Source organism: Balearica regulorum, chromosome 15 (assembly GCF_011004875.1).
Source record: "Balearica regulorum gibbericeps isolate bBalReg1 chromosome 15, bBalReg1.pri, whole genome shotgun sequence".
In the NCBI taxonomy this organism is placed as follows: domain Eukaryota; kingdom Metazoa; phylum Chordata; class Aves; order Gruiformes; family Gruidae; genus Balearica; species Balearica regulorum.
The window spans coordinates 3460600-3481039 of NC_046198.1; the positions used below are offsets into that span (position 1 = coordinate 3460600).

Consider the following 20440-nt stretch of genomic DNA (forward strand, 5'->3'; position numbering starts at 1 on the left):
AAAAATTCAAATGCTGTTAATGTCCCAAAAGAAAATGAAGACACAGGTCCTTCAGCTTGCTTGTAGAGGAGGTTGATAAACCCCCTGGGGTCAGTGGCTGGAGGGGCTGTGCCCAAGGCCAGCTCCGATGTGGTGCACCCATGTCACCTGGGATCAGACCGCCGTGTGAGAGGACTGTGAAGACCCTTACCAGGACCTCTGCTCTGTCGGGAGGTGCCTCTGAGCTCAAGCCCTGGCCCCTGGTCATTGCCAGAGCCCCGCTGCAGCTCCATCTGTCCCTGGCCGTGTGCCTTGATGCCCCAGTCCTGACCCACCAGCCTCATCACTGCAGACTCGGTGATCGGGCATGACCCGGGCATTGCGATGGCTCTCCTCCTGGGTCCGTGGAGAGGAACGACTGACTCTAGGGTGGCACAGCAGACCCTGCTGTGGGTGAAGTTACCCGTTCGCATCATTAAACGCAGACTCATCAGGAAAGTTCAGGCTGGCAGTTTCCTCTTTTCTCTATTTGATTCCAGCGCTGAAGATCTGTAGAGCAAATGGGAGCTCCTGTCAACCCCTGCTCTGGGACGGAGGGCTGCAGGGGGGAACGGGATGTCTTCGGGGCAGGATCACTGCCTGCTGGCCTGCGCCATGAGAGCATGTCCTTGGCTGTTAACGAAGGTCTCTCTCTGATCCCGAGTGAATCACGGACATTAAACTCCCCAGAAGTAGCCATTTCTGTAGTAATTGCTAAATTATAGCCCATACGTTGAATGAAAGCAAATTAAGGCTCCATGTACAGTATTTACTTGGGCAATTTCACTTAACCTTGCCATCTTTTAATTCCTTTTATACCTTGATTTAGTCATTTCTGAATCTTTTTATAGTTCCATTTATTGAGAAGACCACAAGAGACCTGAACTGAGCAATTTTCTGTTTCTGCAGTTTTGTACTTTAATAGAATCATCTGTACATAAACTCTTTAAACAATAAACATCTTTATCTGCAGTGGTTTAGATGTCTATTATCTTTGTAGCATTTGTAGGACACAGTACCACCTTCACAAGAAATTGAATCAATCTGTTGTCAAAGTAGTGATTTTGGTTACTTTTTGACTTTGCAAGAAAAAAAGGTAACTTTTAAAGAGACAAAACATACTGTAATAATGCAGAAAATCCTTAAAAGTGTAATTTATCAAGTTAAAGACCTCAGTTTGATTGGACAGTGAAATGCTGGACCGTATATTGGTATCAGCCCTTAAAAATTGCAAACAGTAATATACATCTAAAGAAATATACTTCACAGGAAAAATTAGGCTATGTTCCAGCCAGCTGGTGTCATGGAACAGATAATTGAATTTCTTGCTTTCTTGTTAACCCAGTAATATCACGTAACTCTTCTTAAATGTTCGTGTAATCAACAGTCTTTATGCTGGTCTGCATTTAATAGACTGAATAATTTTTTCTTTGAAAACCAGTCTTATCAGCATTTTTTCTGTTCTCACAAAGTCTTTGGGAAAAAGTTGGTGTTTTGCGGAATCGCATCCCACAGATTACAAGCAGCATAGAAACAAAACTCACCAAAAATGTGATGCAGATTTGCGTTTTATTTTCACGCAACATTTTTTGAAGAACGTAAAAAAAAAAAAGAAGTGCATTTTGAAAGAAATGGAGCCACCTACTACCACATGAACAGAAAGAAACAGAGCAAAGTTCATCAGCGCACATTGCTCTTCGCTGCGATTACTTGTCTGGTCTTTCTTTGAAACGTGGTATCGTGGTTGTGGGAGCAAAATCAGGTCTCAAAGACAGCCGTTGCCATGATTGCTAAGGCATGATTAACTCTTGCGATGCACGGAAATGAACTTAAAGAGAATGACTGATGGCAGCTGCCCACGCCAGTGCCACCCTGCTACTACGTACATGGATGGCAAAGGAATCGCTCTTGTTCTGTATACACCATAATTTTCAGGCTTAACAAAACGCAGCACGTGCTCCAAAGTGAGAAGCTTTCCAGGGACATTCAGTCAGTATCTCAAATTTGACTTCAAGTCTCCAGATACAAACTGGAATATGCTGATGCAAATTGAATATGGTCTTGCTAAGATGGCAGCAGCACTTAAACAATTCCCTTCCATCGCCCTACTGTGAGAATTTTTTTCAGGTGTTTCTGTTGTTTAACATTGCCTGGGCAGTTTTGTACAACTGTTTAACCACTTTATTGGCAATGAGGAAGGGCATAAAATCTGTTACTGCAAGTGGGAAGGAACATATGTTTAATATGCAGCTGGAAAATAATATTTTTTAAGGAGCTTCACATTCAAATGAACAAGCCCTTTGTTTCCCTGCTTTCCTCTGTATCCCTAAACAATTGCTGGTACTGCTGAATGCGACAATGTCGGGGGAAGAGAAAGGAGGAACTTTTCGGACCTATAGCCACGGAAGGAACAAGTCCTGCATGAGGCACGCTAGGAACCAAGACACTGAACTCATCCAGATCAGTGGGGAATAAAGTAAGGATAAATACGAGGCAAAGAGCTCCCTAGAGCGGCTTTACCACCAAGGCTTCTGTAAGGGAAAGCTATGCTCGAGACCTGCTGGGCCCCTCGGCGCTTGTCACATCAGCCTGTGCCCATGCCTTTCTCCTCTTTGCTCTTCTCCTTGTCTGGGCCCACCATCGTACGGGTGTTTGCAACCAGGCATTTCTTAATTAATTATCAACAGCCATGAGAATCAACCCTGAGTCTTCAATGCTCAGGCTTGCACAGACTTGCTCACCGTATGATTTGCTACAGATTCAGCAGTACCAACCTCACTGTTTAACACCAAAGCACTATATCCTAATATTGTCCCGACAGAAGCTGGCGAGACAGGAATAAACCAAGCAGCTGGGCCACAACCCGAAGGTGAGGTGCCAGCCAGGGACTGGGGCAGGAACACGCAGGTACGAAGAGTCCTGAGTCACTTCGACTTTTTTCACGGTGCTTTGTTGCCACCTGATGGCCTGGTGCAAGATTGCAGGAGTTAAATTTAAAAAGGCACAGTCTTTAAGAAAGAGATGTCTTACATTTCATTAGATCCACTGATAGTTCAAAGCCTTTACATGTCCTGCTGACCCAAGGCTGTGCGCCGCAGGTAACAAATTAATTTTCTTCCAAGTGACAGCCATAATTGCAATATTCGCAGAACAACTATATTTTATTTGTATTTAGCAAGAATTTGTCTTTTGCAATTTCCTTCCTTGAAATGATGACAAGATATCTGGAAGATAATGATGCCATCAGACCTGGAATGGTCGCCAACATGGTAATTCTGGGATGCTTGATCCATCCATCCTGATATTCCCCCACTAGCCGCAATAATTCCCCCATTAGCCACTGCAGTTGCCCCTCACCCTGGCCCTCCTGACCACAGAGCAGATTTGCCGTGTGTGACAGTCGATGTCCTGCTTGAGTTGCCCAGCAGGCACCCTGGACAATCCTGACCACGTGAGTTGTACCGCTTGTTGTCCCTTTTCCCATTTCTTGTTCCACTTCTTGAGCCTACCTTTCTCTGTCCTTTCCTTACCTTTCTCCACTTCAATCCCCTCTCATTTAAACAATTCACCCCAATTAATTTTTTCCTAAAGGTCCTAGTTTTTCTTCATACATATCCAGCTTTCATGTTTTTGACACCCTTGCCTAAGTGATCTTGGATCTACATAGTATCAGCGCTGTTACTGGTCTTGCAAAGCTCTGCTCCCCAAAAGGTCCCCAGTGCTCCTCCAACCATCTTTGAGGCCTGGCTGTATCTCACATCACTCCTCGCTAAGCACTGGTGAAACCCAGCCATCCCTCATGGCGCTGGCCGTAAGTTTTGTGGGCACCACGCATTGTTATGTGTCACATGCAGTAAATTATTATGTTGCGTCCAGTCACTGTCAACCTCCTTTTCAACGAGTGTAACCACAGGTCAGGGCCTGCAGCCCTAAAAGCAATTTTTTTTTTCCTGCTCATTCCAGCTGGTTTAGCCACATAAGAAGCTCTTACTGTCTGCTTAATTTGTTTTTAAAATACTGAGGCAAAAATACCGAGGCTGAAATGGTTTGGAACTGAGGGACTGGGCTCTACATCTATTGCTCTGGTGAAATCCTGGTGGCTGAAGGGTGGGCTCTGCCTTGCGACCATGGATGTGGCTGACAGAGGTACAGGGAACATGAGCTGACCCGTGTCTGGTCGTGGGCATGGATATGAAGGGCAAGTATAGAAACTGGCAGTTGTCACCTGTGACCTTCACTTGCTTTCTGTGCAGATGGTTGAAGATGCTACAAAGAGGCCCAGAGCAGGCCACGTCTCGTCATACACACCACCTTTGGTTTGCAGCAGCTTTTAGACACAAAGAAAACAACATTACTGATCGGCACGCTGGGGAAAGTGGCTGAGGCACGATCTGCCGGCTCTGCTTAGGGCATCTGTTTCCACAGGCTGGGTTTTTTTCAGGGGTGCTCTAAAGGGTTTCTTGAATCCACAGTCGGAGAACTTCTTCTGAGGGCATCACACGCACCATCAGATCACATTGCTCAGCTTCTTCACTGCCACACAGTGTCAGCTGGGTGGGGGGCTCTGATACTTTCTGTAAAACAAACACACTCACTCAAACACCCTCAGGCTGATGAGCTTCCACTTTTCCACACAAACCGTTCCTCTCATCCTTCCTGCCACAGCTGCCCAGAGAGCCAGCGCTGAGGAACCCACAGCTGCAAAAGCTGCTGCCTGCATTCACTTGAACCGGACGGCACATTCAACACATTCCTCACGTGTGAGCGAGAAAAGAGGCTGCTTTTGATGATTAGTTTCTCCCCACCAAAGAGTTGAGCAGCTCGGCGCTGGTACCAGGGGACACGGAGCAGTGCTGCCAAAGACACAGCTGCTCTGTGCAGGGAGCAGCTGGTCGGGCAGGGTCAGTCCGGGCCTCCCAAGCTGCCTCCCCATAGGCACCAGGAGCATTGTCCCTGTTCCAGGCTCTAAGCTGAAGGCGGTGGCAGCCGTGCAGCCAACTCACGTGGGCTGCTTGACCCCTGCGGCTCAGCTCTTCCCACTGGAATGCACAAGGCTTCCTGTGCCATGGATCTGCTTTTTCTTCTGCCTGCCCCATGCTCCTGTGAATACCCAGCACGCTAAAAACCAATAAGGCACAGTAAAAAATGTTACCAGTGTTTCTGGCAGGACAGCAACGGGGCAGCAGGAGTACTGAAAGATTTTCCTTGTTTTCCAGGTGAGGAAAGGCAAGGTCAAAGCCGCCACAGCAAAGCCAGCAGAGGAGATGAGGGCAGTAACCAGCCACATGGATCTGCCACCTAGAAATAACAGAAGCAGCAAAACCTCTCAGAGAGACCGTGAGGACAAACCACTCAATGCAATCAGCCTGCACCCTCTGCAGCTGCTCTTCCCACCCACCCTGGTGAGATGCTTTGCTGGCATGCTCCAGGGAAGGGTACCAGTGCCAGTGTAGGCAGCTGCACTCCCGAGTCTTCCTTTTTTTTTTTACCTCCCCCAAGAAACAGATGGGCAGCACATTTGCAAACAAGACAGGAGATATTGGGTGGAAACAAAAAGAAGAGCTGTACGCTGTCCTTCTCGGGCATGACTACATGAGGGGAGTAGGAGGGAAGGCTGGCTGTTACCTTGTGCCCTCACACACTGTGTCTGGCTGAAGCTGCTGCTTCTGTTGATCGCCTCGACGTAGGTCTGAGCTTTTACACAATAATCAGGTCCTGCCTCCATGGTGTCCAGGTGAACCACAGAACTGACCTCTTTCACCACCTTCTGTTGCATCTGCCACAGGAGAGAGAGCATCAGAACATAGGGCAAGGACCTAACTGAGAACAGGAGTCCTAATATGATGCTAGCCCAGACTTTATGAGGTCTCAGAGGATTGTGTGAACAAGAGACGAGACGGAGAAAAGAGGTAGACAAGGAAGCACAGTGGAGTGCAGAATGAGACCACACATGGCTGGAAGGGCAGGAGGGGATGGGAAGAAAGCTGTGAGCCAGAGAGGGATAATGATGATGTTGGGCCACAACACTAGACCATGACCTACTGCCCTGGTGTGAAGGCTTGATGACTAAGGTCTTGACTTAGCTGAGTTTCTGCTGGGATGCCAAAATCATGCTTGTGCAGGACACAGCCAGGACAGCTGAGCCCAACTGACCAAAGGGATAGTCCCTCCTATATGACGTCATGCTCAGCATATAAACCTGGGGGGAAGAAGGAAGGGAGGGACATCTTCCCAGGTAACCGTTTACACATGATGGAGCCCTGCTTTCCTGGAGGTGGCTGAACACCTGCCTGCCGATGGGAAGTGGGGAATGAATCCCTTGTTCTGCTCTGCTTGCGTTCGCGGCTTTTGCTTTACCTACTAAACTGTCTTTATCTCAACCCACGAGTTTTCTCATTTTTACTCTTCTGATTCTCTCCCCCATCCCACCGGGGCAGGAGGGAATGAGTGAGCAGCTGGGTGGTGCTCAGTTGCCAGCTGGGGTTAAACCACAACAAGAAATTATTTGGAAGTTTGGAATTAATGTTAGGTGATTAATATAATACACTGAAGAAGAGTTAACATTTCATTCATAAAAGGCAATCAGATGTAAACCTAAATGATTCTAAGGTGTCAGAAAGCTCATGGACAAGGTTGATCTCGTTTACGTGGATTTCCAAAAGGTAGTCAGGAAGATCTGTTTCAAAAGCCTACTAAGGTAACAGCCATGGGAAAAAAAGGCATCGGAGACCTGAGTGCACCATCAGGCTGCAGTGGCCCTGACCAGCCTTGCCTGGCCCCCCCCATCTTCACCCTCCTGTCCATGGTCCAGGAGCCCCATTTAAGCTCAGCCCAGGACCTTCAGTCCCAGTCCCAGCCATGCCGTGGGAGTGCCTGTCTCCAGCCCCGTCTTCTGGATGGACCTTGGACCTACATCGTCATAGGTAGCTTGTCTCCTGGATGGACTCTTGTTAAATACATTGCGGCCTTCTCCTTCAGCCCCGTCTCTGGTCCTGGCTCCTTTTTGCTCCTGGCTGGGGTCCCTGTACAGACCCTGGACCTGGTTCATCACTTGCCTTGTCTGGGGCTGCTGATGGACCCTGTTACCAGGACCTGGTTCTGCCCACTGTGGTCAGACCCTGTGGGTCTGTGCTTCACTGGGGAGGGCACTGCTTGCACTGGGATCACCCCTGGCTCCTGCCTTGTCTGCTCATAGTGAGCAGCCCTGCTCCTGCTGCTTCCTGGTAGGAGGAAGCCTTTTGTAGGGTTAAATTGCTAATCCTTTCTCAGAGTGGAAGGAGGCCATGGTGGAGACCCATGCGGGTCTGTGCTCACCACCATATTACTACAGATCATCTGAAAGAAAAATGAAAACTGATGCATGCTAATGATACTAAAAGAGATGACAGCCAACTGTGAAGAACTGCAGGAGGACCTTGTAATAAAATGACAAGTGAAATTCAACACAGATACATGTGAAATGATGCTCATGCGAATTTTTCCCCTTCATTTTTACACAGTCAGTGACTCGACCTTAAGTCGAGCATGCCCCATCAGAAACAGGAACTTGGGGTTTAGATTTCATGGAATAGCCAGCTCCATGGTAACCACAGATATTACCAATTGCTGGGAAAAGAAACCAAGATTTAGACTGTGCAACAGTTAAGCTGCAGAACTGCTGACTACAGGAAGTTGTACATGCTAACATTTACATGGCTTGAACAAAAACTCATCAAGGACTATTAATGATACCAGATCTGGCTCAGGAATTTCCTGCAGCCATGTCTCTGAAATCACAGAAAATAACCTAAGTGTAATTACACACAGCCCCACTCCCTGTTATCTTCCTCAGTCATCTCCATTGCCCCCTGGGAGAGAGAATGTACTGGGTTTGATGGTCCCATGGTCTGACTTTATACAGCTGCTTTCTTGCTCTTAGGTTCTTAGGTGCTACAGAAGCACCAAGTTGCCAGGAGAAAAAAATAAAATCGATGTCCGGTGAAAACGGAAGTACCTGAATGGAACACAAATTGTCACAGCTTCACTGTCACCCAGGTGCAGGTAATGCCCTCAGCTAACCGAGTTACAGCTCGCTGTCACAGGCAAGCTGTTTCACAAGAAACTCCTGAGAGAACTTTGTCAGCATCTTGGTGTGACACCTTAATCTTGGTCTGCGTAAACCAAATGATGTTCAGAGAAGGTGGTCAGCATAAACACCTTCAGTTCCTGACTTCAGGTTTCTTTCAATAGTTGAGGTCCCTGAGGGGATTCTCCTGATTTCTCTTGCCAGAGAAGAAATGTGGAAAGAGCAGACAAGCTTCTCCATGGGGGTGACAGCACCCCACCGTTATGTCAGAGGAACATGGCACATTGACCCCAGGCAGGTCCTCCAGCCTCACAGCAGGAGCTTGGCCTGGCAGTCAGGTCCCGGGCAATGTCTCTGTGCTTTCACTCTAAGTATGCGGGCTCTGTTTTTGCCCAAAACCCGAGGGTTAAAACTCACCCTACTCTCCTGGCCCTTCTTCCAATAGAGAACACAGAACTGAAAGGCAGGCCCCATGTCTTCCAGCTCCACTAGTAAATGATACCCATCTGCTATGACCTTCATCAGAGGTGGGGTGAGGGAAGCTGCCAACACAGAGAGAGCACCATTATCACATCAGAGGCAACCCTTAAAACCTGCCTTCCTTCTCAGCTAGGAGAGGAGGAGAAGCAGCCACCGTGAGCACAGTAACGTTAATCTGCAATATTGCTGGTTGATTTGGCGGGGCAGAAACTTCTCTCTGCCTTCCCTCCCACTGTGTCTGGGTGTTGTAGACTTTGAGCAGGAGGAGGACCACGACTGGCATTGCAAATAGGATTTTGGCGATAGCTGAGATGCACAGAACTTGAAAGGATTTGAATTTTCCCCGGTGGAAGAAGCGTCTGGCCTGAGGGTCCCTTGTGATCAACAGCAGCAGAACCAGGTGGGCGACCAGAAGTTGAGACACCAGATCAGATCAGTTCTTCTGCCCCTGGGCGTTAGCCTAGCACTAGCATATAGAACAGGAGCTCTGAAACCACTGCTTCTTCAAGGGAATTTTGGCAGTTATTCAAAGGTGGAGGAAAAAGCAATATGAGCCTCAGGATAACTCTGGCAGCTCACATGAATCCTGATTTTCTTTTCGTATCTACCTGGTTGTAGACAGACTTGTGCTGATGACCTGCTGCGACTTAAGTTTTTGGCAATGTATGCAAGTAAATCTGTAGGTGATTTGCTTCATGCTTACTTTGATATCAAAGCTTGGTTCGGTCTGGGATTCTGCTGTGAGGCATATTAGTGAAACCATCAGAATCAGCCAAGCATGGATGAAGCTACACACTGTACCGTTGTGAACTGGGCGTGAAGGCAGGGTGGAGATCAGATTTGCACTACTCATCAGGCCATTCCTTACCTCTCTGTTGTCACTGAAAATGGTTGCAACCTCCTTGCTTTCAATGTATGGGAACGTACAGAAGAGATGTTCTTAATCGAATTTGCTCTTACATCCGGTGAATTGCCAATAATACCGAGCAATATGAAAACATAAAATCCAAGTATGTTCATGATGAGTGTGCCACAAATGGGAGGCCTGGAAAACTACGTTATACTTTTAAATTAAAAGTTGAGAGTCTGCTTAACATGATGTCTCAAAATAAATAAAAAACCCTGTCATTTGGTGGTTAAAAACAAATATTGGGCTAAATGTATTAACAAATTGACATTGCAAAATGCAACTGCTAACCAAACAGGAACATTTACATTTAGCTCTGTGGTGGGACACTGGATGCTAGCTATCTGAATTTGGATAAAATGAAATTTGACTGAATTTTTAGTTTTAGGAAGATCTTTCAGAAGTCTTTTCCATGTGTTATCATACTTTATGTGCATCTACACCTAAGACTTTGATACTGGAGCTTTTTTAGTCTAGAAGTACTGTGGGCTCTGCTGATGCCCTGATTGTCTATGAACCACATAAAGAATCTGTGGGCTGTGCTTTGAATTCCTGGTTCCTCTCAGATTCAATGCCAGGTTTCTTAAGAGATGCTAAAGCAGAGTCAAGGGAAAGTGAGCAGTAAAAATGCATAAGGACAAGAGCTTACAGTGACTTTTCTTTCTCCTTTAGACATTTGTCCATATATGCATGTTCACATTGCAACCCATTGCAAGCTGTGTCCTCTGAGTGTTCACAGCGTAGCCAGAGGATTGTACTGATGTTTCTAAGACACAGGACCAAGCTGTCAAATAATGTACCATGGGAAAGTTGCTGCTTTTCTTCATGAAGAGGGTCAAGCTAAGGAATGTGCTTCCCTTACCTCTGCCTGACAGTGTGGTCTGTGGCTCTACTCTGTGCCACCATAGCTCCTGGAAAAGGGAAGGATTTTTCATCTAAAGCACTATCTAGAAAACACTTCCACATCAAGAGACCCACTAACCAACTTAGGTGGCACTTCTGATGGTGCTGCTTTGACTAACTGCTCTGTATGAACAAGGACTGCTCACTCTTGTAGTAGCAGATAGCTTCCAACAACTGATGAAGGTTTAAGATCAGATCAACGCTGGTATCAGACAGGCAGTTTCTTCCCTGGCTAAAACTGATGACCACTGCCCATCCCAGACAGAATTGCACTCTAATACTGACCTCAACAGGTTTTCCACCACAGTTTTTATTGCTGAAAGCAGTTGAGTACATGGCAGAGAACAGAGATAATTGCAGAGAAACACTGGAAATAGTATGCTAATTTTAGGCTGCAACATGATCCTTGGGTTGAGCTGGGTCTCAAGCTTTGCAGGAGTTGGAAGAACATGCAGAAAATACCCTTCATTGCTGGGACTGCAGCAAAGCTACAGTTTCCATTTTTCTTTCCTCTTCCGAGGTTACTTCCTATATCTGACAACATGGGAGGAGGGAATCGTGTCTGGAAGGGAGTGGGATTTCCAGGACAGCTTAAGGCACATAGAGGGTGATACGGCTGTTTTCTAGAGTAAGTGCTTCCATAGGATCAGGTTCTGGACTCTCAGAAATGATTGGATGACATGGATTAGATGAAGCATTGGCAGCAACCCTGACTGATCAGAACTCTTCGAAATCAGGGGGGAAGAGTGGCCAACTTGCTAAAAGAAATGCCTGGAGTCTTCTCACCTATCTTTGAAGCCCTTGAAATTCAAGCCCTGGTAAATTTGGCCCTGCCTCAGGAGGAACTCATGTCCAAGAACACAGCAAGGGTGAAACATCCCACCCTGGCATGAGAGGAGCTGAGAAGCAGGATGTGCATTTATGGGCTGTATGTGACATGCACAGTACACAAACACGCACGTGAGCAATCCCTCAGCACTGAGCTCTGAGCAATTAACACGACCAATTAGCTTAAGCCAAAGAGCAGGACTCACTTGTGATGCGATTGAAGAAACCCTTCAGGGTGCCCCACTCTGATCTTCTAGCACCAACGTCTGCCCTTACACGCAGGTTATAGGCCACAGTGGCTGAGATATCCTCCGTGATGTTACAGACTGTGGCTGCGATGAGTGAACATTCACAGATGGGAATCCAGCTCTCATTGGCGTACTCTCGTTCATACTCCCTGAGGAGAGGAAAAGAAAGCAGACAGGCAACAGTCTGATGGCAGATATACCTGTGACATGGGCTAAGGCTGCTTGCTAGTTCTTTCCAGGTAAAACCAGTACTGGGATACACTGGGGCTCGAATACTAGGAGTGTGTAAAACCAGTATGGGTGTGGTTTAGAGTTTGTCTAGAGAAAATCTCCCAGAGCCAGCTTGTCCATGAGCCAAATGCAGCATGATACTGTAGGAGGTGGGGATAGCCAACGCAGTGTTGATGCATCAGATCCTGCCCACTCACTTGACTTGATCATCCCTGGTAAGCCAGAATCCCAAAGCCATGCTGTGTTACACGTCATAGCTCAAGATGTATCAGAAACCTCCTGTAATGTGTGTTAAATGTTTAAAAGATCAACAATGAATAAATCTCAAATGTTTTCACTTTCCTCTTCTAATTAAACTGTTGATAATCTTCCTAATTTTTTAATTCTTCGGACAGAGGCAGTTTTTTGTGCTTAATGCACACCTTGGATTACTCAGGTATCTATTAGCCTGTAAACAGTCTCAGAATTGGAGCAGAAGGATTTTTTTCCTCCACTTGTGATCAACAGTGCTGGAGTATCAAAATTCTCTTACGCCTGTGAACTGAATAGTGCTCAAGACATCAAAACAGTGCAGGATTTTAAGTCTAAGCAAGCAGTGTTCAAAAAGCAAAGAAGAAAAAAATACCAGAAGTTACCCCTGAAACTCAACAGAGTATCGCACAGTTTGTCCCTGGACGATCACTGGACTCCAAGTTAAGAAGTGTTTCATGTTGGTAGAAAGAATAGAGATATTCTGAGGTGCTGGCAACAACGCATCTTCACCTAAAATTCCCAGCAAAAGAAAAAAAAAAGAAAGAGAAAAGGTATATGAATGTATTAGGAAAAAAGCTTAGAAGAGTAGTGCAAAGCTGTTTTGTATCAGAAATACACACTCTGCATTTCGCTACTGGCACTTCAGTGTTTGAAACTATTTTAGAGAAGAAGAAATGACAACCAAAGAGCAAATGACATAGCAGTTAGGCTGGCACTGCTGGCAGAAAGGCAAAGTATGCATTTTCATTATTTCAGGGTTTTTCATTGTATCAATAAAACAGTGAGAAAAGGTCAAGCTTTTATAAAGCTAGCCAATTAGATTTAATGAAGTCAAGTAACAGATACTCTATTGCACTCTATAGGCCTTTCCGATGGATACCATGGTTAGAAATGTGCTGTTTCTTTCCAGGCTTGACTGAACTGGACACTGTAGAAGATCCTAGCTCTGGTACAGCTTTCTTCATGTTGCAGAATTCTTATAATGTAAGCGCTTCTGGGCTACAATCAAAATACCTCTTAATAGAATAAACTTATTCAATGGACTATAAATGAAATTATTACATTACTCTGAGATCGTCAAAGCATAAGTATGGGATGATACCTACAGCGTAGTTAATTTTATCCTGTGGCATCTTAGTGTAAAATCCTTAGCAGTGTTTGGACCAGAGCACAGAAAGCAGGATTCCTCATGGGCACATCCTGCACTACGCTATGGGAACAGACTTATCTCTGTTCTGCTGCTTTCTCGTCTCAAGAAAATTATGTTCTCTCTGCTCAGCAGGGAATGGCTCCCAAGGGTCCATTGGAAGGGAGGAATGGATGGAGTGGTTTCAACCAACCCAGTGTTGCAGTGGTCATTTCAACTCCTTCCCAGAACCAAGGTAACTGTTCTATCACAATATATCTATATTACCTAAATATTATTTCCTAATTATTTTTTTAATTACATCTGTTTCACATAACAAGCTTCCATTAGTCTTTAACTGTCATTAAAAGCGGGTGTCTTCTTTTCAGCTGTGTTTACGAAGTTAACCAGTTAATGACAGTTGTTCTACCCAGAATCAAAACCAGGTTGACAAGTCCATGAGCAATGTTTTCATGATGATATTCTTTTAAAGCATTGGAACGACATCGGTCTTTTTGCTGCCTTTAGAATATTCCCTGTATTCATATCTTTATAAAATCATTAATGATGTAGAGAACCTTGATGCCAACTCTCATGATTTTTTGGTTACGTGGCTCTCTTGACATAATGCTCAGCTGTTTAGTCCATACTAAAGGCACTTTTTTCTTATTAAAAAAAATAAAAGTCTTTATTGACCTTCACTCTGCATCTCATCCACCCATTTGGTCTCTTGTATTTGCCACGCCTCTCAACATTTAGATTGTTTGCTACCACTTTTCCTTGCACTCTTGGTTCCCATGTTAATTTTGGGAGTTGGCATACTTAAGTGTGTGAATTACGTAACAGACTTCAGTTACATGATCTAGTTTTTCCACATGACTCACACACACAATGATGTTCCAGGTCTGAACAGGGGTGAACAGCATTGGAGTGTTTCCTAATTTTTTAAGTCCTTGACTTTAGGACTCTTTGGATATATATTTTTTCATATTCAACAGTACTGAACCCAATCTTACTAAACTGTCTAGAAACCAGTTTTAAAAGAAGGTGGATTATTTTGTATCTAGTTGAGACCAATTTTCATTTCCTGGCTATGCTTAACTTAGTATACTGTTTTCTTGGTTTGCTGGCAAAACCAGTGACTGTTCTGTCGGCACAGTGAGACCTGTCACCTCACTTCAGCTGAACCACAAGAGTTCGATACGGACACCAAGGTTTCTTTCTTCCTTTCATTAGGAAAAACTCTAGGCCTAATGACAGTCTATGTGTCTCTACAAAAAAAGTTAAATGATTTAAGCTTCAACTTGGTATTAATAGATTCAGGATGGGCAGAAAATCTGCTACTCGTAAGAACTCTTCTCTGAGAAAAGTAAGATCTAGAAAAACCTAATACTCAGGTGTGTTATCTACAGAGCATATTTGCTGATTTTTTGCAGGGCACACAGCAGCCATTCATTCAGTGCCATGGAGTATTTCAACTTTAGTCTCAGAAAACTTAAGTCTCCAGCCCTGCAGGTAAGACAGCGGTGGTGGGGTGCAGTGTTCTGGACATACAGTTCACGTGGAAGGTGCACTAGTTTGGACATCAGCCTTCAGATGAAGGGAACTGCATCCCTAGAGAAAGATATCCTTTACCTTTCATAATCAAAGAATATAGCAACAGGTATCTGTGTGGGCATAAGTATACATATACATACGTGCCTATGTGTGCAGCTGTTACATATAAAAATTAAAAGATTTTGTGTTTGTAAGGTTAAATAATTAAGTAACAAATATGCTAAAGTGAAACGTGATTCAGTTTTAGTATGTCTCACTTGACTATACGTCCAGAGATGTTTGTAACCACATCACCATGCCCTACTACAAACACAGTGGACAGCCCTCAGGACTGAATCAAAGAGGTGTAAAGCTCAAACTTGAGATCTTCTCACCCAGCACACAAATTAAACGAGGTCCCTGAGCAATAGAAGCAGGGATGCACTTCCCTGCTTTCTGCCTAGGACCCAGAGCTGTGCTGAAAGCTGTAGTTTGGAAGAGAGGTTCATGCTCTTCCAAACTACTGTTGATCTAGACATAGCGTATCCTGTACCATATCCAAATAAATTATATTCATGGTTTTTCCAATCCATCTGTTGCAACAGCCCACAAAGCAATTGTAAGCAAATACATGTTTAACACTGGGAGAAATGGCAATTCTATGTTATATAAACAGGGAAAGCACCGAGTACAAACAGTGAAGTATGTTGTTTCAGTACTAAAATACTCCATTAACTGTGGTCTGTGCATTTTGAAGGGAAAAGGAACAAGAATCATCCAGAATGCAGGAGACAACTGGAGAGAGAGCAGGCAGGACCCAGGAGGCTGTTAGCCCGGGGCTGCGTACCACATCCATTTGATTCTGGATTCACAAGCAAAATGTAAATAGCCTCACAGGAAAAGCCAAACTGTTTTTCAAGCCAGGGTACTGACTCTTACCCTAACATCTCCAGTCATGCCAAAGAAAAAAACACGTCCAGATTTTCTCTGGAAACAGCATTTTTGCCTCCTACTCTATCAGCAGTCTATTCCATTTCGTTTCTTACACAAAGAGTGGATTTCCATTTAGAATGGTGATGTCTTCTCCTGTTTAACATTTTTCTCCTCTTTGTGTCAAACTTACAGACTCTACAATTTAAAAAATAAACAAACACATTTCATTATCAAGTCCAGTACATTTATCTGTCTTACTTTTCAGTTTAAAAAGCCTTAAATAAACCCTGACAAAATTCCATTTCTCTGGGATAGATTTTGATACCCTTCTTTCTCTGTGAATATAGAACACAATAATATTTCATCACTACTATTTCATCGTTACTTGCTGTTACTTCATCACTACTCTCACCACTACTTACTGTTAAATGTAAAAGTGAACACTGCAAAAATATTAGTAAAATTACCTCTTCATTCATAATAGCCTCTCCTTTCAGGGGCTCAACAAACAAGAAGGATCAGTAACTTCTGAATCAGTGTTGCATAGTGTTCACAAGTGCTTTCCCTCATCTCTGCTTTTTCTGGCATGCCCCTTAAAATTTTATATACAAGGCTGAGAAATCCTTCCTCACTGCTGTGCTAATAAGTACTGTCTTTGAACTTCCAAGGATTGTACCATTCAATCTCCTTTTTTCTAATCTGGAGGAGAACAGTGTCACCAGCTTCTTGTGTCTTTGAGCACGGTTTGCCTCTCTGCGGTTGAGGAAATGTCAGTGAAGCAGAATCTGACTAGGGATTTCTGAACTCTAAATATTGGTGACAAGAAAATAGAGTGGTTTCTGCAACACTCCAAAAAGCTAAAGGCATTTCTCGGTAAGCTAAATGGTGACAATGAAAGCCATATGTCTTTCACTCCTAGAAACCTAGCATTTTAGACAACAATAATAAATTATGCTAAACAATCTCTTTGGCTATAACCCTAACCCGAAGTCTGCGGGAACATCCCGACCCTCATTTGCTGACTGCACAAGCTGACTCCAAAAGGCAAGACCCCAGTACACATCCCCCTTGCCTATTTTTCTCCCCAGCACCTGGGATACAAAGCCCGGACCCCCAGGCTAGATGGGAACCACACCGTCTTCTAACCCGGTGTCTCTGCTCTGTGCAACCGCAGGGGCAGATTCAGACTTAAATATTCAATCAAAAAATGGTCTCTGCTCAGAAGAAGGAGAGTAGGACACAAAGTTTCATTTTTCAGGTCAAAGCCAAGAGAATGGGACACACAGAGTAAGTTCTCCCACCTTTCTCTCCTACTGTCTATCACAGCATAGAAGACAAAACTGGATGAGTACGTGGTGAGGGAGGCTGGTAGTCACTACACACACAGGCAACGTGGCTCCTGTGCGGAAACATCGCACAACAAGCCAGACCTTAAACAAAAACACCCAGTAAAATTAACCCCAAATTTCTTTAAAGAATAGTTGCCCAGCTTTGCCATCATTTAAAAAAAAAAACATTTGTCATGGTCTTCCCTATTCCACAGAATGAACTTTCAGAGCATACACGACTTGACGCTGAGTCAGTGGTTTCTGTACCTAGCAACTAAGAATGATAAATAATGATCCAAAGTGTTTTGCTGGCCAAGGAAGCTATAAAATTATTCTTCCTGAAGCAGAGAACAAAATGGAGCAAGATGCAACCTGAATTCAGGAGCTGAGATGGCACATTTAGAAAGACAGAACTGAGCAAAATCCGAGCACAAATTGCACGACCTCCTCCCAGGGTAAAGGAGACCCTCAGTCGACAAATTAGAGCTATTAATTAACACTTTATACGGGCATGCCCTGTGCGCAAAGAGATCAGCATTAAAAGAGGACTTGAAAGTTCAGCTTCTCACAGAACAGCAAAAGAGCAGAGACAAATACAGTATTAGCCAGTTAATTTCCTTCAAACTGAAACTCCTCTTTAGATTTCAGAATTGACTTGCAGAACATAGAATTTATGGATTGTCTTTTTCATTTGGTTATTCTAGTATTAATCTTAGACGAAGAATTAAAATTCAAGATCACCTGACCTCATACTTTTTGGCTTCAGTTTTGTAGAAGCAAGTTTAACAAAAGAACAAAAGACTTTTTGTTTCTCACAAGCCCTTCATCTTCGGACTTAAGTCAACTGAAGATATTTTAGCCATTTACCTGTGAGATTTGCTGCAATCAGAGCGCAGAGGAAGAAGCAGATGAGCTTTAGTGACATTTTGTCCAGGCTTGTCGCCCTTTCCCACGTTCACACCCTGTTGCGCAGCTCCGAAATTTCCCTTCCTAGACAGGGAGCCCTAGCCGAGCCGGCCATGGTGCGAGCGAAGTGCTGGCTGCAGGGGAATATTGCAAACACCGCTTCTCTGCCTGTCTGCGCCAGTGCCAAAGACGTACACACGTTGTTTGTAAGGGTGTAGTTACAGGGAGTGCCCGGGTGGTGTGATGCCAGCATTTCTTTACAGGTCTCTACAACTGCCCAACGAGATGGCATAACGCTGGTTCACTTAGTTAGCAATTATATGTATTAAACAAAGATGTCGTAAGGAGGAAACAGGATTCATTGGATATTTCCATGTAGTTTATATAGCTGTAAATGCTCATTTTTCTGCTCAGATGCCAAACTAGATAAATCCCGCTGCTTCCAAGCATCAGGAAAGTTCCACAGCATTACTAAGGCATGCCTGTAACCACAGACCGTGCACAAAGGACTCGTGAAGGACTGTGTGTCTGGGCTGGCAGAAGGGAGTTGTGTGCTCCAATTTATCTTCAAATACTATTTTTATGGCAGCTGTGTTGGGTGTGTACTGAGGATGACATTCTGTTTTCAGATCTGATTTGGTGCAGGCACATGTATGCCGAGGTTTTTCCATCTCCTGAGGGTCGTTGCTCTCCATCTCGCCTCTTGAGCAAAGGCAAGGGTGGACGCAGCTTCTGCTTCTCCTGGATGCAGCTCTGAGACCTTCTCCAAAACCCAACGCGCCTGCTGGGTCCAAGGCTGCAGCAGCAGCTACCTTCATGCCTCTGAGGCTGGTTTCTTTAGAGGCCGAGGGAAAGACAAAGTTTAGGTGGAAGCTTTTTATGTTCTGCAAAAGGCCATTTAAATGAAATGAAATTCTCACTGTACAGATAATGGGGGAAAAAAAAGCCAAATCCTACCATATGCTTTTAGCTCTGATGAATGTATTAGAAACATTAGTATTAGAAAATAATCTGTTCTCTTGTTGTACCAAGAAGGTATAAACAAGGCAATCCTGAGTTTTGAGCTATCATTCAGTTAGGCCTGGGTAGTATATCTGATTCTGCACTGGTTTATATCTTGTGGTGCCATAAATGGGGATGTATACGCTCTGATTTAATATTCAGACATGAGGTCAGAAGTATCTCAAACCCACATGATCGCTAAGGAATTATGCCTCATCCCATTCACTTTATTACTAAAACAGATGCACAGAAAAGAGTTTGCATATAGTTTGCAAGAAATTTATTGGGATCAGGTACACAGCTAGAAGTTTTGCTTTCCAAAGATTTCTCGCTGTCTGTGAGCCAGTCATCCTCCTTTTCAAAGGTGGGGAAAACGAATACAGCCCTATGTCAGAGTTAGTGAGCAGTAAAAGAGGCAGAGTGAGTCTGCCATGATAATAATGATTGCGACTGCCCTGAGTTATCAGCAAGACTCTAAAATGAAAATTATAATATTATACTCTAGTTCCTTCCTTGATTATAGCCACCTAAGGCACAACATAAGCATAGAAATGGATTTGTGGGGCATCCAAAGAAAACTTGAGGTGGAAGCTGAAGGTTGTGCGTATATAGGGCTGAGTTGTGCAACACAGGAGGCTTGTGGTAGAAGTGATTATTCAGATTACAGCAACAATAAAAGTGACAAAATACCTTCTGAGATTTTCCTTTTTTTTGAAATGCTGTATGGCAATATTTGGCTTGAAAGAGATAGGAGCACTCTTTCAATTTTACTGGTTTGCTTTCAGAATTATCAGTTTTACAAGTCATTTTGAACTTGATGAAAGAAATGTTTTGATAACTTTTCCTTCACAATTATGGTTACAGTAATGTTTTTGTGAAATATTTTTATGTTATTAAGCATGTATTTCTAACAATAAAACTTATTAAGCATGTATTTCTAAAGATAAACATCTGCCTGACCAACTCTGGTTTGTAATGCTAGCCTTGTATTTCAAATAATTCAGGCGAGTAGTTACCCCAGTAAGCCTGGGTGTAGAGACCTGATTTAGTTCTTGCTTGCAAATTTGTGAGCTTGGACAAGGAACTTGATTTTTCATCAGAAAACAGAGCCCTGGACTTAGTTAAAATAACAATTTAAGGAGCTAAGAAAAAACACTGAGAAAAGATTAAGAATTCACAGATCAGTAGAAGTCAGTCAGAATGGGAACCGGATCAGTAAGAAACTACAGGTAATTTCCAACAGTTGCCTACTTTGGAGGTATTCTGGCTTATTTTGGTCATACAAATCAATGCAAAATGTTGCAAAATGATTTGGATGGTCAGTTTAGCGCAGTTTACCGTCAGCATCCCGTCAGCAGGAGATGGACAGAAATGGGATTCTGCTGCATCAAATTTGACTAATATAATACTTAAAATCTACACCCAGGAAAAGAGACTGCCCAGCCCTTGACATGCTGTTTCCAGTCAGCCACCAGTTTAACCTTGCCAGGAACTAGTGGGGAGCTGGATAGGAAGAGAATTGGCAGAATATGAAAACAGAGTGGAGCTTTTGGTACGTTTGATACAAAGGAGGACTCCCAAAATAAATCGGCAATAAATTGATTTATTAATACTTGGGTAGACTTGGCTTTGCAAGTGATGATCAGCAAAAGAAAGACAAAGATATACTGAGAAACT

At 44.0% G+C, this 20440-nt stretch overlaps 1 protein-coding gene across 1 annotated transcript; it reads right to left on the bottom strand.

The window, feature by feature from the left end:
• Positions 1 to 1570: 1570 nt before the first annotated feature.
• On the bottom strand, positions 1571 to 18456 carry IL20RB (interleukin 20 receptor subunit beta). Its single transcript, XM_010308664.2, is given in 9 exon segments — positions 1571 to 4592; positions 5171 to 5316; positions 5644 to 5794; positions 8501 to 8625; positions 11408 to 11598; positions 12316 to 12442; positions 17723 to 17792; positions 17795 to 17817; positions 18258 to 18456. Coding segments are annotated over 9 exon segments (1158 nt in total). The 3' UTR covers positions 1571 to 4466.
• Between the last annotated feature and the right edge of the window lie 1984 nt (positions 18457 to 20440).